A 15,200-nucleotide genomic window follows, 5' to 3' on the forward strand; every position below is an offset into this window, starting at 1 on the left:
TCAGTGTCTCCGGTACGTGTGGAAACTCACCACTAGTACCGGAGACACTGAGGTGTGAAAGAGCCCTATGATACAAGTCTGGAGCACCATTTCATAGAACTCTCTGAGCCGCTACCATTCTCCTTGACAATAGAGTGAATCCCTACACAATGTGACCCGGTGAGCAAGAGAGGATTTCAGTCCATATCATTAATATGCATGTTGTCGCCAGTCCAACCATTTATACAGGGCAGTGTGCTACCAATGACCATGATCTTTAAGAGCAGAGAAACAAGCGTTCTGCTTGTTTGGCGACCATTGCTGGTATGCTTACACAGACCAATGATTGGGAATGAACGATTTTATCAGCCTATCCAAACCTGTCATTTGGTTATATCAAAATGTGGGCAGCCCTTTTAATGTCTACAAAAGGCATGAGTCTTTTAGAGTTGTGAAACTCAAACGTTGGAGAAGTGTTTTTTTTGTTTGTTTGTTTTGTTTTTTTTACAAACATAAAAAGGGATTGTCCACGTTTGGGGATAATTGTTTTCCGAACTTAAATACATGAAATCATGAAATTGGTGTTAAAAACCATTTGGGTTTGCAATTGGGCTTCATTACGTTTTCTGGACTGTTAGCCTCCTATAGATCCTTTTTTTCACTGTCTATTCCAGGCTGCAGAATCAAACGTGGTTGGCCAAATTATCTTTACCCTTAAGGATGATTTTTTTAGTTTAATCGGGCTTAGAGTGGGTGCGGCTTAGAGGGACGGTGTGGCCAAGGGCAGCCCAACAAATTCACTATAATCTATACCAGAAATTGGCCTAAATTATAGCAGTATTTTATGGGAATAGAATTCTGATCATGCTTACGTTGTACTATTTATTTTTTTTATATTACTGACCCGACTGGGAAAGGAGCAGTGGGGTGGCTTCAAGCCATCAGAACTAACTTTTATTTATTGCAGTTTATGGATGGCATGGAGCAAAAAGGTAAGAAACCATTGGTGAGCAAATATAAAAGGGGATTAAACGTTACCATTCCTTCTGCACAGCAAAAACAGCAGCAGTTAGATGCAGGAGGGAAGAAAAGGGTTAACCCTCTTACAAACAGGTGAGGAAAAACACATATGACATTTTATTATTCCGGGGAAGTGGGAATGGGGTCAGGGAAAGAAGAAAAGTAGTTAATGAGCGCACAAGTCAGCACTAGGGAATGGAGGAGGTAAGAAGACTGCATGTTATGGATGTGCGGGGTATTGCTCCATGTTATCGCTGATCTCCCAGAAGTTGGAGGGAGACACAGACACTACTTATTTGCTGTTCTTCCTGCACTTACACATCTGTCTGAGCTGGGCGCTGGGTGTTAGCGGGTGAATGCAGGCAGCTTCTGTGCCACCTAGCAGCAGAGCACAGCTCACCTCCAGCTCATGTTTGAGCTGCTCGGCCCATCACACAGCTCAACAGATCTCCTCTTCCTCCTATAGTTACCGCTCCACCCATGACAGAATACAGAGCTGGCAGATCAGGTTGCGAACCTAAAATCCATTTTTTTGATTCAGACAAAAGTCAGAATCTTGCCAACCTCCAAAGGCTAATTAACTCAATTACTCGCCCAGCTCTATTTTATACAACATGTCTAAAGTGTCCTTTAAAGGGAATCTGTCACCAGATTTTTGCTACCCCATCTGAGAACAGCATGATTTAGAGACAAAGACCCTGATTCCAGTGATGTGTCACTTACTTCTTTACTGGTTGCTACAGTTCTGATAAAATCATTGTTTTCCCTGATACTAATCTACTAGTTATCTGAATGCTGATCTCTGTATAACCTCTCCCACATCACTGCTGTCTGTGTACACTGTGAATACGCAGAAAGCTGCCAATCAGTGTGGGTGGGGTTATACAGAACTCATGATATCCGACTACCTGGCAGCAGGTTTACTAGTCCTCTAATGATTATCTCCTGCTGATAACATCGATTTTATCAAATCTGCAGAAAGCAGTTCAGTAAGTGACATATCACTGGAATCAGAGTTTCTGTCTCTACATTATGCTGCTCTCAGATTAGATGAGAAATATCTAGTGACAGATTCCCTTTGAGTGCTAACCACTTCTTTACAGTTACATAAAAAAGACAGGCTTCAAAGCACTGACCACAAGCACTTCAGCAAAATAATACTCACCTTGCTTGATGTTTCCCATCAGGTGTGTAGAAACATTTTTATTATGTATCCGGCCAGAAGTTTGGTGAAGGATGACATCTCGAGCAGAAATCTCCCTGTATAATGTAAAAAGTCCAGTTTAGAGCATGTCAAATATTTTACTATAATAAAGTTCTCAACTGTATCCATACTTAACCCCTTTAAGGCATAGCTATTTTCTGCACAGCAATTTAAGTAATCTATTTGAATGGTGTTTTTTCATTAAGTTAATTTTCATGGCAAGGAATGACTTTGCATTTTATCCGTTCATCCTTCATAACAATCTAGAGTTAATGCAAATGCCATTATAAAAACAGAAACAACAAAGTTTGGTTTTCTCAAAATGTGTCAGTCTCAAAACTTTTGGCCACGAATTTATGCAGGTAAATAGCCTTTCTTTTTTTTTTTTTTTGGCAAGTGACTCGTTCCCTTTAATATCTAATGCCATCTTGGAAGACTAGTTCTTCAGAAATTTCCTTTGACCCTTGTAACATTCAAGACTCCTTACCTAGCCTCAGAGGCTCCTGATCCCTCTGATCCAAAGATGGACTCCTCTCCCCAGGTGCAGCGTAAAATTGCATATCCACAACCAGGCTGGGACACCATTAACTCAGGTGTGCCATCCGTACCAGGGTTCACTGAAAGACTGTCAACCTGCAAGGATACAGAATAACTGCCAATAATTAAAAAAGAAAACAAACATCATATTTTAGAGACATGTGGGCTGAATAAAAACCACATTTCATAAATATCTGCTGTTAGAGCTGTGCCATCACTAGCAACAAGGTTAGAGAAGGTGATCTGTGTCTGAATACAAACCACAATGTCTGTACTGGCCACGCCTCGTCACCAAATTCAATAGCCTCATGGGCATAAATAAAACTGCAGAGTTCGGGTCAGGAGGCCATCAGCAAGTCAGTGTATGATGGTCCGAGTACAGATCAGTCACACTGGCATTACTATAATGAACTGTGACCAGACCAGCCCCATGTCTGTGTAAGTCAGGTCAGCTTCAGATGGGCAGATATGGACACAAGCCGTGGGCTTAACGCTCTTTAGACACCATTTAACTTGTCCGAATGGCCTTTTCTTTCTAATAACTTGCCTTCATCATTTTGGGTTTAGTCCTTAATTTGTTACGGTGATCCAACTTTTATACAAAACACCTATGGCAAATGTAAATGGTGTCTCATCAGCCATTCTCCCACTGTGCAGATGACTGCCCTCCTCCACCGGCTTTTTCATATAAATCTCTTCTCATCAAAAACTTGTAAATAGCAAATGAAAAAGGTATTTTTACCAACAGAGTTTGTTCTGCCAATGTGCACAAATTCCAGGGTCCCTTGTTAGAAATCATGTAGATTTATGTAGTAACTATCTTTGCTTTATTAGATGCATATCACTGATGTATGGTATACTTGACTGTTAGGCCACGGCCCCACTATCAGTATTCAGTCAGTATTCGATCAGTATTCGGTCATGAGTGGGAGCCAAAACCAGGTGAGGAACAATCAGAGAAAAGGTCTAATAGAAACAAGTCACCAATTCTGCATTTATCACCCACTCCTGGTTTTGGCTCCCACTCCTGAGAAAAAATACTGACCAAATACTGATAGTGGGGCCGTGGCCGAAAAGAAGCTACTTTACTTGTAGACTGGAAAATGTTATGTACGCATGTATAGAATATTTAAACCTGCTGTACTGCTTCAATACCGTGTCTGAAACATGCAATGATCGAAGAAAAAAAACAAAACACAAGCATTGTCATGATAAATGAGGTGGAGTGCTTGTTAACCACTTCCCGACCGCCCACTGTATATAAACGTCGGCGCTGCCTGGGCTCTGTGCAGCGTCGACGTTTATAATTGGTCGGTGGTCCCACAGGCGCTGCGGTTCAGATCAGTAGCAGTTACAGGGGACATCATCAGGACCTGATTGGATCAGGCCCCAATGATGTTAACCCTTTGCTATCTTCTACATGCCGCGATCTATAGCGATCGCGGCATTTCGAAGATAGTGAGAGGGTGTCGTCCACTTACCTCTCCAACGGTCCCCCTGATGTCTGAGAGGACCTGGCGTTGTCATGGCATCCAGAGGTCACATGACCGCCTCCGGGTCTGCCATGTACGGTGTCCTGCTAGGCTCAGCCTGCAGGAGTCTAGCAGGAAATAATGACAGTTTTACACTGTCAGCATAGCTCTCATGCAATGCAAAACATGTCTATTGTATTGCATGAGAACAGTGATTAGAAAAATAAAAATTGATGTCCCATACAGGGACTAAGTAAATATGTAAAAAAAAAACAAAAAAAAAAAACACTAAATATATAAAATATTAACCCAATAAATAAATAACGGTGCAAAAAAACTATGCTTTTTCATCATATCGCCAAACAAAAAGTAGAATAAAATGCGATCTAAAAGCCAAATGGGAATAAAAATGGTACCGCTAAAAAAAAAAAAAAAAAAAAAAAAAAAAAAAAAGCCGCCATACAGCTCCATCAGCCGAAAAATAAAAAAAAGTTATAGCTCTCAGAATAAAGAGATTCAAAAATATTTTTTTTCTATAAAATGGTTTTATTGCGTAAAAGCGCCAAAACATAAAAAAAAAAAAGTGTAGTATTGCTGTAAACATACTAACCCGAAGAATAACACTGCCTTATCAATTTTACCACACGCAGAACGGCATAAAAAAAAAAAAAATCCTGAATTGTTGGTTTTTGTTAATTTTACCTCCCAAAAAAACGGAATAGAAGGCGATCAAAAAAGGTCACGTACCCAAAAATGGTACCAATAAAAACGTCAACTCGTCCCGCAAAAAACGAGCCATCACATGACTCTGTCGGCCCAAATATGGAAAAATTATAGCTCTCAAGATATGGCGATGCAAAAACTAGATTTTGCCAAAAAAAGCGGGTTTTTTTAGTGAGTGACAGCTGTCAGTCATAAAAACCAGATATAAATCTGGTATCGCTGTAATCGCACCGACCCGAAGAATAAAGTAGTCTAATCACTTATACCGCACGAGGAACGACGTAAAAAATAAATAAAACAAATTCTTCACCTGCTACTGATTTGTTTATTATGTCTCCCAAAGATTGCAGTATGGCTCTGCTCACATTTATCCTGTGCTCTGCGCTGAGCGCCTACACCGGGGTTTCCGTGTAAATCTCTGAAATACTTGATTCAGACAGAACCCCTGACGGAAGATTCCTTGTAATGAGGCAGATATAGGCACTGTGGATGCAGTCTGGCCTGTGATCCCACGTTGTCAGTTTTTTTTAGGCGTGCATAAAAGTGCGGTTGGCCACAGTTTTGTGCACTTCTGAAAAAAAGGACACAGCTAAACAGAGGCCAGACGGGTCCAGAGTAACTCTGCTGCCTCGTAGTGAATGGATCCCGCAGGGGTTTCATCTGAATTACATCACTTGCAAATTTAGATGGAAACCCCGATGTAAGTGCTCAGCCTAGAGCGCCGGATAAACGTTATGTAAAATGTTCCCAATAAAAGCTTCAACTCAGTCCTCAAAAAAAGCTAGTCCCCACTCAGGTCCGTTATCTGTTAAAAATATAAGGGAATTCCAAGTTACTGGTAGCAGAAAGGCTTTGGAAAAGCAAAGTGGCCCTTGCCCCCAAAAGAAAAATTTAGAAAATTTTCTGCTCCCAAAATCAAAATGCCCCCCTCCCCTCTGAGCACCACAATGTGCCTAAACTTCATTTAGGGTTCACATGTTTGGCATTCCTGTAGCGATGAGAGCTTGCCTAATTTACAGGTGCATGTCTCCAGAAGCATGAGCTGGGCACAACGTACTTGGTCACTACAGCGCACTGGTCACTTCAACGGTAGTTTGCAATTTTCACTCAGCAACATCCACTGCTGCTTGTTTCTGGAAAAGACCCATGGAGTCAAAATTGTCACTACACCTGTAGGTAAATTCCCAAAGGGGTAAATGGGGTCACTTGAGGGGGGGATTCTGCTCTTCTAGCACTTAGGGGCTGTGTATATGGAGCCCGCAAACTATTCTACAATAATTTGTTCTCCAAGAGTCAAATAGCGCTCCGTCCCACCCGGATCTTGCCATATGGCTACGTGGTACTGTACAGCCACATATGGGGTATTGCCACGTTTAGAAGAAATTGTGTGACACAATTCGGCACCATTTTTACCCATTGCCCTGTGTGAAAATGTAAAATCTGAGGCCAAAACATTTTTTGTGGTAAAAATATAATTATGTTTTCTTCACTGCCCAATGGTATAAATTGAAAAATTAAAAAAATACTCACTACTTCTCTAGATGAATTCCTTGAGGTGTAGTTTACAAAATGGGGGCACTTGTGGGGGTTTCTGCATGTCAGTGACTCTTCAAATGTGACATGGTGTCTGCTGCCTATCCCAGCCAACATAGCGCTCCTTTCTCTTCCGAACCCTGCCGTACACCAAAGCAGTGGTTTTCCCCCACATATGGGGTATCGGCGTATTTAGGAGAAATTGCAAGTCAAAATTTCATGGTGCAATTTCTCCTGTTACCCTTATGATAATGCAAAATTAGGGGATGAAAAACATTTTTGTGGGAAAAATGTGAAAATTGTATTTTTATGGCTCAATATTATAAACTTCTGTGAAGCACCTGGGGGTTCAAGGTGTTCACCACACATCTAGATAAGTTGCCTAAGGGGTTTAGTTTCCAAAATGGCTTCACTTGTGGGGGTTTCCACTGTTTAGGCACATCAGGGGCTCCCCAAATGCGACATAGTGCCCGCTAATTATTCGAACAAATTTTACATTCAAAAAGTCAAATGGCGCTCCTTCCCTTCCGAACCCTGCAGTGCGCCCAAACAGTGGTTTTCCCCCACATATGGGGTATCGGCGTGCTCAGGAGAAATTGCACTACAAATTGTGTAGTCCATTTTTTCCTGTTACCCTTGTGAAAATAAAAAAATTGGGTCTAAAGTGACATTTTTGTGAAAAAAAGTTAAATGTTCATTGTTTTCTTCCACATTCCAAAAATTCCCGTGAAACACCTGAAGGGTTAATAAACTTCTTGAATGTGGTTTTGAGCACCTTGAGGGGTGCAGTTTTTAGAATGGTGTCACTTTTGGTATTTTCTGTCATAAAGGCCCCTCAAAGTGACTTCAAATATGATGTGGTCCCTAAAAAAATGGTTTTGTAAATTTTGTTGGAAAAATTAGAAATCGCTGGTCAACTTAACTCTTAGAACATCCTAACAAAAAAAAAAAAAATTTGGGTTCCAAAATTGTGCTGATGTAAAGTAGACATGTGGGAAATGTTATTTATTAACTATTTTGTGTGACATATCTCTCTGATTTAAGGGCATAAAATTCAAAGTTTGAAAATTGCAAAATTGTCAAAATTTTCGCCAAATTTCCGATTTTTTCACAAATAAACACAAGTGATATCGAAGAAATTTTACCACTATCATGAAGTACAATATGTCACGAAAAAAAAAAAAAAAATCTCAGAATCAGGGGGATCCATTGAAGCGTTCCAGAGTAATTACCTCAAAGTGACAGTGGTCAGAATTGAAAAAATTGGCCTGGTCACGAAGGCGAAAACAGGCTCTGGCGCGAAAGGGTTAATGATCTCTTACAGCACTAGGGTCAGGAGGTAAAAGTAAGGCTGGGGATACATGGTGACATGAGACACTGAAATCCGTGACCATGCAACATTTGATGTAATGAATTCCTATGGTGTCGCATTGAGACGCAAATGTATTTAAATGTGTTCGATTCTCTGTCACTGTTTAAGCGAGACATACTTTCCATAGACTTCCAGTCATGTGCGAATGAAACGTGGCGGTTTTATTTTCAGCTCTGAAATAGTCACAAGACAGCAAATCGCAAATAAGTTGCACAAATGTTTTTTGTCAGAACTGCTGTCATGCAACACATCGGTGACAGCAGATCTGTCCTCAAAATAAGCTGCCTCATGTACGTGCCGCAGGTTGTACTAGCATTTCCGGTGAGGATCCGGTGCCGCTGCCATTCCACACTGTTACCTGCTCGGAGGCAGTTCCCTGTGTAGCCGGGTGACAGCAAGTGCCGCTGTCCACAGAAGAGCAATGCAGGGTCCACAGCACTGATTATCAATACGACGTTGAGAATGTATACATACTTAGGAAAGAATACACTAATAACAGCTGAAATGCTTACCAGGAAGCCTGTTATCTATTGCAGTTTACCTGTCCTTCCAGCAACCATTTCTTTAAGGGAACAAGCTGTCCACAGGCCAGATCAGCTTCTGGAGGACTCTCCCAGCGAAAGGCACGCACAACACGGTCTGTGTATCCTAATACTAATTCGCAGCGGCCATCCCCATCTATGAAAAGTGAAATAATATAATCCATTTTATGGATGAGAAAAAAATATCTGATGTAACCATATTTTGGTAGGAGTCACTGGTAAGCAGCCTGTTAACTTACTAATAATGACCTTTTTCTGGCGGCTCATATAAAGATTAGCAAGACTTTTGGCCATCAGACTTTCTTCAGTGGCAGGTTATCCAGGGATCTCATACACATAAGAATAGTGCTGGGAGAACCCCCTGATATCGGCAGGATTGGTCAGCCATGTAACGTTTATTCAGTGCTCAGCCACAATTTGGCAGGAGGAATAGCTGCTGAACAAAACATTCTGCTGCCTGGTTTTGAAGGTGTATGACTATTTTTAGAATATTAATACAAAAAAATCATGTTTTCTTCTAGTTTTCCAGGGGCAGCTATGAGAACAAGAAAGGGTCTGCTACATAATGGATATAACTTAATTCAGTTACACCAGTAGTACAACTTGCAGCCCACCATTCTGTAAAGCCGCAAACATCAGAGCACAAGCATACCAATGTTATTCAGAAAGACACAGAAAAGTGTCCTAGAGGGAGCGCTATCATTTAAAGTCTGCTCAATTCTCTCTTCCTGCACTGATCTAAAGTCAGAGGACCACGCTGGCTGTTCACATTTTACGTTAATGGGGTTTTCTGGTTTCAGAAAAGTTCTGTTCCTCGGCTGCAGTTTGTTTTAACCCCTTAGTGACCGCCGATCAGCATAAAAACGGCAGCCACTAAGGAGCCTTATCCCCCCTCATCGCCGTTTTAAAACGCCAGTTGGGAATAAGCGTATAGCACACCCCAGAGTCAGAAAATCTCCAGGGTTTCAACTACCAGGGTAGCGAACACCCTGGAGAATATAATCAGGGCCGGTTTTTACGTGATCGCCATTATTCAACGAATGACAGTGATTACGTAAAAAAAAATTAAAAAGAAAGTTAGATCCGATGTAAAAATAATTTCTCTCTCCTTTGACATGATCTAATAGGTCACATGAGAGAGAAATGGTGTCCCCAAGCTCCCCACAATACCGGTGATGCCATCTCCCAGCCCTCCTTTTCATGAAGCAAAACGGTGGGCACACGCGTTGTGCGCCAGCTGAGATCTGCCTGACTACACCTTGGCAATGTCAGGAACCAATGTCATTGGTTCCTGACATTTGATTACTGTGCTAGACCCCATCACAGTGATCAAAATCCCCAAATATTTACAAAACAGGACAGCACTTGGGCTGTGCCTCTCCTCTCCCAGAACAACTACAAGGGGAGAAAAGAGATATACTACGCTCTAGTGCTGTCCTGTCGGTGAAAAAGAATCAAATTTCTATATCAATTCCAATAAATCCTTGCCCAATCTCCTAATCACCCGCTTGATCATCCCCTTAGTTAGATTAAATGTTTATTTTATAGTTTTTATTTCTTTCATTCTTTGCCATTAAGAGTTACCACCAGCGTTTGGAAAAGGGTTCACACCAACGTTAGGGTTAAGGCCAGGGCTATGGTGTACTGAATGTGAGCTGCAAAATGCTCAGCATTACGGTCAGTATGCCATAGGTCTGATGTACATTATGGAAATGTCCAATTTGTATTATTATGGCCATTTGGCTTGGTCAAATCTGACAATATGGACCTTGGACTTGTGACACATCCGTGTGCAGTCCGTTTTTATTTCTCAGATACTACATAGATCCATTCCATTCTATGAATCTATTAACACTTCTATAAAAATCATGGATCAGAGTGTGAAATACATGAGACTCAAAGGAGGTCCTTCTCTGATCCATGTATGCAGATCAGGCTCAGCCATACAAATCAATGGGAATCTGCTCTTTAGTGATGACCTTGAATAAAAACATTAACTTCCAGGGGTCTTTTTATTGGCTTAGGAGCAACTTTTCACCCCCCCCCCCCAAAAAAAAAAGAATCAAGTATGATTAAAGAAAGATGTCGAGGGAATAGGTCCATTCCTCTTGGTTGGTAACACTTCAATATCCATATAAGTTTAGCCTTTGACTGATGTGAGGAGTGCTCAGCCAACTAGGTAATCACTAAATGTATGCTACAAATAAAAAAAAAAAATAAACGGACCATCACTTCCTAACAATATGAAGCAAATGTGAACAGGTGCAAGCTGCTGTGACTGTATTAAATCCATGTCAGACAGCATAGGAGCGCACTGTATGAGCCAGGATGTATGCAAATATTCAATAAGAGAAATGTAAAACTTCATTACTGCTATATAGAATATACTTACATGAGTTTTGTGTGTGCACTAAGTACCTCATTTTTTTGGCTTGCATGGTAACTGGGAGGCATGGACACAAGAACATTGTAACCCCTAAATAAGTGCTAATTTGTCCCTCCCTTTTCAATGAATAAGGATCATTCATGTTGTCCAGACATTTACAAGGACACGTGTAAACAGAGCCTTAGGCCGGTGTGCCATGCTGTGGATTCCACATGTGGCAATCACAGCGTGGGCTCCCAACCTTAGTGTTCAAATCATACAACTAAACACTTGGCAGGTGATGTAGACAGTTCGCTCTTACCTATATCACTTATCAGGGCAAGCTTGGTATTTGCAGGTAAATGCTGGGTGTAAGTAGCTTTCTGTTCTTCTCCCATTTTAAGGTCACTTGAGACATCCAATTTAGAGCTTAGGTCAAAGAGATGGAACCAGCCCTCTGCACTAACTGCCACCACAAAGTTCTTTAAATGAGAAAAAAAATGTACTTTAGAGGTCAGAAAAATATTTACTACATGCTAAACGTTGCAACACTATTTCCAAATTCTTAAGGAAAGAGATTCACACTATATCTATGAGCAGGTCATCCTTCACACCAAAATAGTTAAAAATGTTGCCTACTACCAAGAAAAGAAAAAACAAACTAATTTTTAAATGGTCCCATGATTGTCTTAAAATTAGCCAATGAGAGGTCAACTCCTGCCTAAGGCAGAAGAGAGAGCCGAAAGACTGTTTCTTCCAGCTCAGACAGTACCTGGCTACTGTTTTCAGTCAGCAAACGCCGATTGCCAGCAGTGGTCATCTGATGCAAGAGAAAGCTATTGCCACGGTACGAAGCAGTGGATGGGGTATACTGGGAGAGCATGCTTTTTTTAAATTTTACAACCAACATGGGTCCATTTTAAATAGTTTTATAGTAAAATACAACCCCTTTAAACCGCGTCTTTACAGATATTCTTTTGTGTGGATGGGCTCTCCCTAACAGTTACCACATTTGGAAGCATACAATTGTCAGTCTATTCTGCACTATTAACATTTCCTTTTACGGAAAATAAAGGGCCAAGACAAACAGCCCCATTTTATTATCTATTCACCACTAAATCTTACAGTACATGAATTCTGTAGAGCATTCTCCATGCATCTGCCAATCCCACAATTAGGCCATGTTCACACGTTGAGTATTTCCCATCAGTATTTGTAAGCCAAAACCAGGAGTGGGTGATAATACAGAAGTGGTGACGTGTTTCTATTATACTTCTCCCCTGATTGTTCCACTCCTAGTTTTGGCTTATAAATACTGATGTAAAATACTAACCAGATACTCAACGTGTGCACATAGCCTTATCCAGAGAGCGCAACATCATTTATCACTCTATAAAACATGTCCACTGCAGCATGCCATGCACTCGTTTGTATAATACAGTGATTTAGACTTGACCAGCATACTGCTGAAGCACACTTCCTGGGCTGAGGTCACTTTCGGAGGCAATTATAGAGAGGGATTCACTAGGTGAGGTGTTTGCACCACTTGGCAGTCATGTTCTGTGAGTTACAAGGTCAGGGCAGATCACACATTTCAAACACAGATTTCGGGCAAAAATGACATCCTATAAAAGTGCCATGTCTCTGAGTTTTTCAGTAAAATCCATATTTCTACCAATGCTTGTCATTAAGATTACATGGCTATGTGCTTGATTTTATGCATTTTATTTGTGGAGTTTCTACCTGAAACACCCATACTCAATAAAGAGGGGTGTTCTAATACTTTGGGCCACTTACTATACATGAAAATAAGATAAAAAAAAATACTGGTGTGAACTTTCCCCTTCTTCTCTGGACGTCACCAGGTATATAAAGTGTAATTATATATTATATAACATTTTAAGATGTTATATAGCTGATTATTTATTAACCTAATAATTTAATCTCATTGGTAATGTTAGAAAAAAAAAGTGTATTGAGCACTATATTGTTATATCAATTGCTTTTCTTGACTTATGTCTAAAATAATGAAATAATCAGTTGGAAATGACAAAGACCATCAGTATTCCAATACCCTTACCACTAATTAACCACCAACTTAAAAATATTTCCACCTACCTTTCCTTTATTGCAAACATCACCAATACCTACACAGGTCAACTGAAAAAAAAAAGAAATTGTAGAGTTTTAAAATGTGTACAAGTACTAGCTAAACGGTAGCTCCCATTTTTGATAGAAAAATAAATGTATGCTCGTTTCTGGATCTAAGTAAACATGTCATATGTTACATTAGGCAGATATACTGTTTCCTCAATACAGATCAGAGATTCTGCCAGTTACTTACAATTAAATCTTCCTCCACTAGAGGGCAATATCCACATTCATTTTGCTTTATAAAAAAGCGTTACCAGCTCTGGAGAAAGAAGGACCTCACATATAGTATGCTGTCAATTCAAACCACATGATGCCCTATCAAAATGTGTGTGTCTTTAAAACCTTATTTTTCTTTTAGACATTTTGTCTTTTAGACACCAGCGCACCTGCCATGTTTTTAAAGACAAAACAATTTTAGGAAAACACCGGGGGCCACAAACATCTTTTACTCTATACTTTCAAGTATAGAGAGCGGGTGGCTTCCTAGCCACACGAAGAATGAACAGGTCACTTTTAACTGCTTTATTGTTTCCGAACCCTTAAGCAGTTAAAAGAAGTGACACAAGTTGGAACATGTATACAGCAGTGTCATTTTGACACTGCTGTGCATTATCTTCATTTCATGCAGTGCTATTTTCAAGACGGTTGGTACTCCTTGTAACTTTGTTCTATTTTAGTAATCATATTGACCAGAAGATTCATATTGTACCCCTGTCAGACAGCCTCAACACATGCAGGGATTGCCTGTTTGTTAGGGAACCCTCACGTGTGTTGAGGCTGTCTAACAGCCATAATCATGCAGACGCAGGGACTCGAACATAATATACGAGCAAGCAAAAAAAAAAACTCGGTAAGCACCCGAGCATGCTCAGTTAAAGGGTTAAACGAGCACGCTCCCTCATCAGTACTCCAGGTGCATCAGCCCTGAACAGGTGGAGAAATACCAGGCATGTGTAAGGGTATGTGCCCAAGGTCAGGAGCCGCTGCGGGTTTGAAGCTGTGTGTTTATGCAGTGGCCAGATGTTACAGCATAGTTGGTGGATTTCTAGAAATCCCATGTCCACTATGCATCTATGTGCACATGCAGCGTGTCTATCAATTTCTCTTGCGGGTCCGCATGTGGACCTTCTCCATAGACTTAACCTCTATGAGGAAAGCCCACATGTGAAAAAAAAAAAAAAAAAAAACACGCAGACTATCATTTGCATATGAGGGCGGGAAGCCACGCGGCTGTTATGCAGAGTCGGGGCTGCAGATTGTGGGCACATACCCTAACACATTTCATTCTCTTTAAAGAGAACCTGTCACCACTTTTGTGACATAGCGGCTAAAAATATCACCTGATTCAGCATCTGCGCTGCATTCCCTAAATCGCTGTATAACCCCCTAATGCCCCCCGTATAGCCCAGAAAAACCTTTTTAATGTTTTTAGCGCGTTATGCTAATCTTCTCGGTCCAGTCCGATGGGCATTGTTGTCAGACAGTGCTTTGAAATACAAACAATTTGACAATTTACTGCTTAACACGTCTCAGCTGTTCTTGACATATTGTCACTTTTCTTTTGTTCACAGCTCATTGCCTTGGAGACCGACCACCACTGCTGCGAAACAGCGGAGCATACGCAATGCTTACAAGATTTGTTCTTGGTGGTTGTCTCGGCCACTTGAAGCAGAGACAACCACCTGACAGGGGCAGACAGCGGGCTCACCATGCCGGTGCAGCTGCGGCTCAGCCAGGGCTTGCTCTGCTCATTCTTGTACACGTGCAGCCTCCCGCTGGTGTCTCCCAGGACCAACTCATTCAGCTGCAGAGAGAAAAGCAGACAGTGACCGGAGCGCGGATCCGTCACCCCACAGTCAGCCGTCCAGCCCCCGAATTACCGAGTCGTTATCCGCATCCCCGAGACACAGGGCGTGCGGGAAGAGCGAGCCGCTGAACTCCAGGACAGCGCGCTGCACGTAGCTCAGAGACCGCATCTCCGACTCCAATGTTTACAGCCGGGCCGCGCCTGCTGATGACGTCACGCCAGGAGGCGCACGTGACCAACTGTTTCCGTGCGAGAGGCAGCAGTGCCCGCAGTGGAGCGCCCAGTGTCAGCACTACCTGCCGGCTGACTCTTCCGCCTTCCCTACAGCTATATAGAGGGCCCCTGTCCGCTGCTGCATGCTGCCCTCTCTAGAAGTGCCTGCCACGGGTCTGTCTTATTCATCATCATGGAGTCATTTAGAATACTCACGCCTTTGTCTTAGCAGTGTTCATGTAACTAAGTGCAGGATCTGCTGTATCAATGGGTGGGGCA

The 15,200-nt window shown here is 41.6% G+C and overlaps 1 protein-coding gene across 2 annotated transcripts in view; it reads right to left on the minus strand.

Annotated features, from left to right (window-relative positions):
- The window catches only part of ITFG2 (integrin alpha FG-GAP repeat containing 2), a 28,085-nt gene extending 13,127 nt beyond the window's left edge, over positions 1–14,958 (minus strand). For both annotated transcript variants that reach the window (XM_073651182.1, XM_073651183.1), the window contains exons 1-7: positions 14,782–14,958; positions 14,610–14,705; positions 12,866–12,907; positions 11,070–11,229; positions 8,382–8,518; positions 2,691–2,836; positions 2,165–2,259 (exon numbers count right to left, since the gene is read on the minus strand). In XM_073651182.1, the coding sequence (XP_073507283.1) occupies positions 2,165–2,259; positions 2,691–2,836; positions 8,382–8,518; positions 11,070–11,229; positions 12,866–12,907; positions 14,610–14,705; positions 14,782–14,877 (772 nt within the window). In that variant the 5' untranslated portion in view covers positions 14,878–14,958. The remainder of the gene's footprint in view (positions 1–2,164; positions 2,260–2,690; positions 2,837–8,381; positions 8,519–11,069; positions 11,230–12,865; positions 12,908–14,609; positions 14,706–14,781) is intronic.
- Positions 14,959–15,200: the final 242 nt, after the last annotated feature.

The sequence above is a fragment of the Phyllobates terribilis genome, unplaced genomic scaffold (genome assembly GCF_046119375.1).
Source record: "Phyllobates terribilis strain yellow unplaced genomic scaffold, ASM4611937v1 Scaffold_11__3_contigs__length_659146591, whole genome shotgun sequence".
Lineage (NCBI taxonomy): Eukaryota > Metazoa > Chordata > Amphibia > Anura > Dendrobatidae > Phyllobates > Phyllobates terribilis.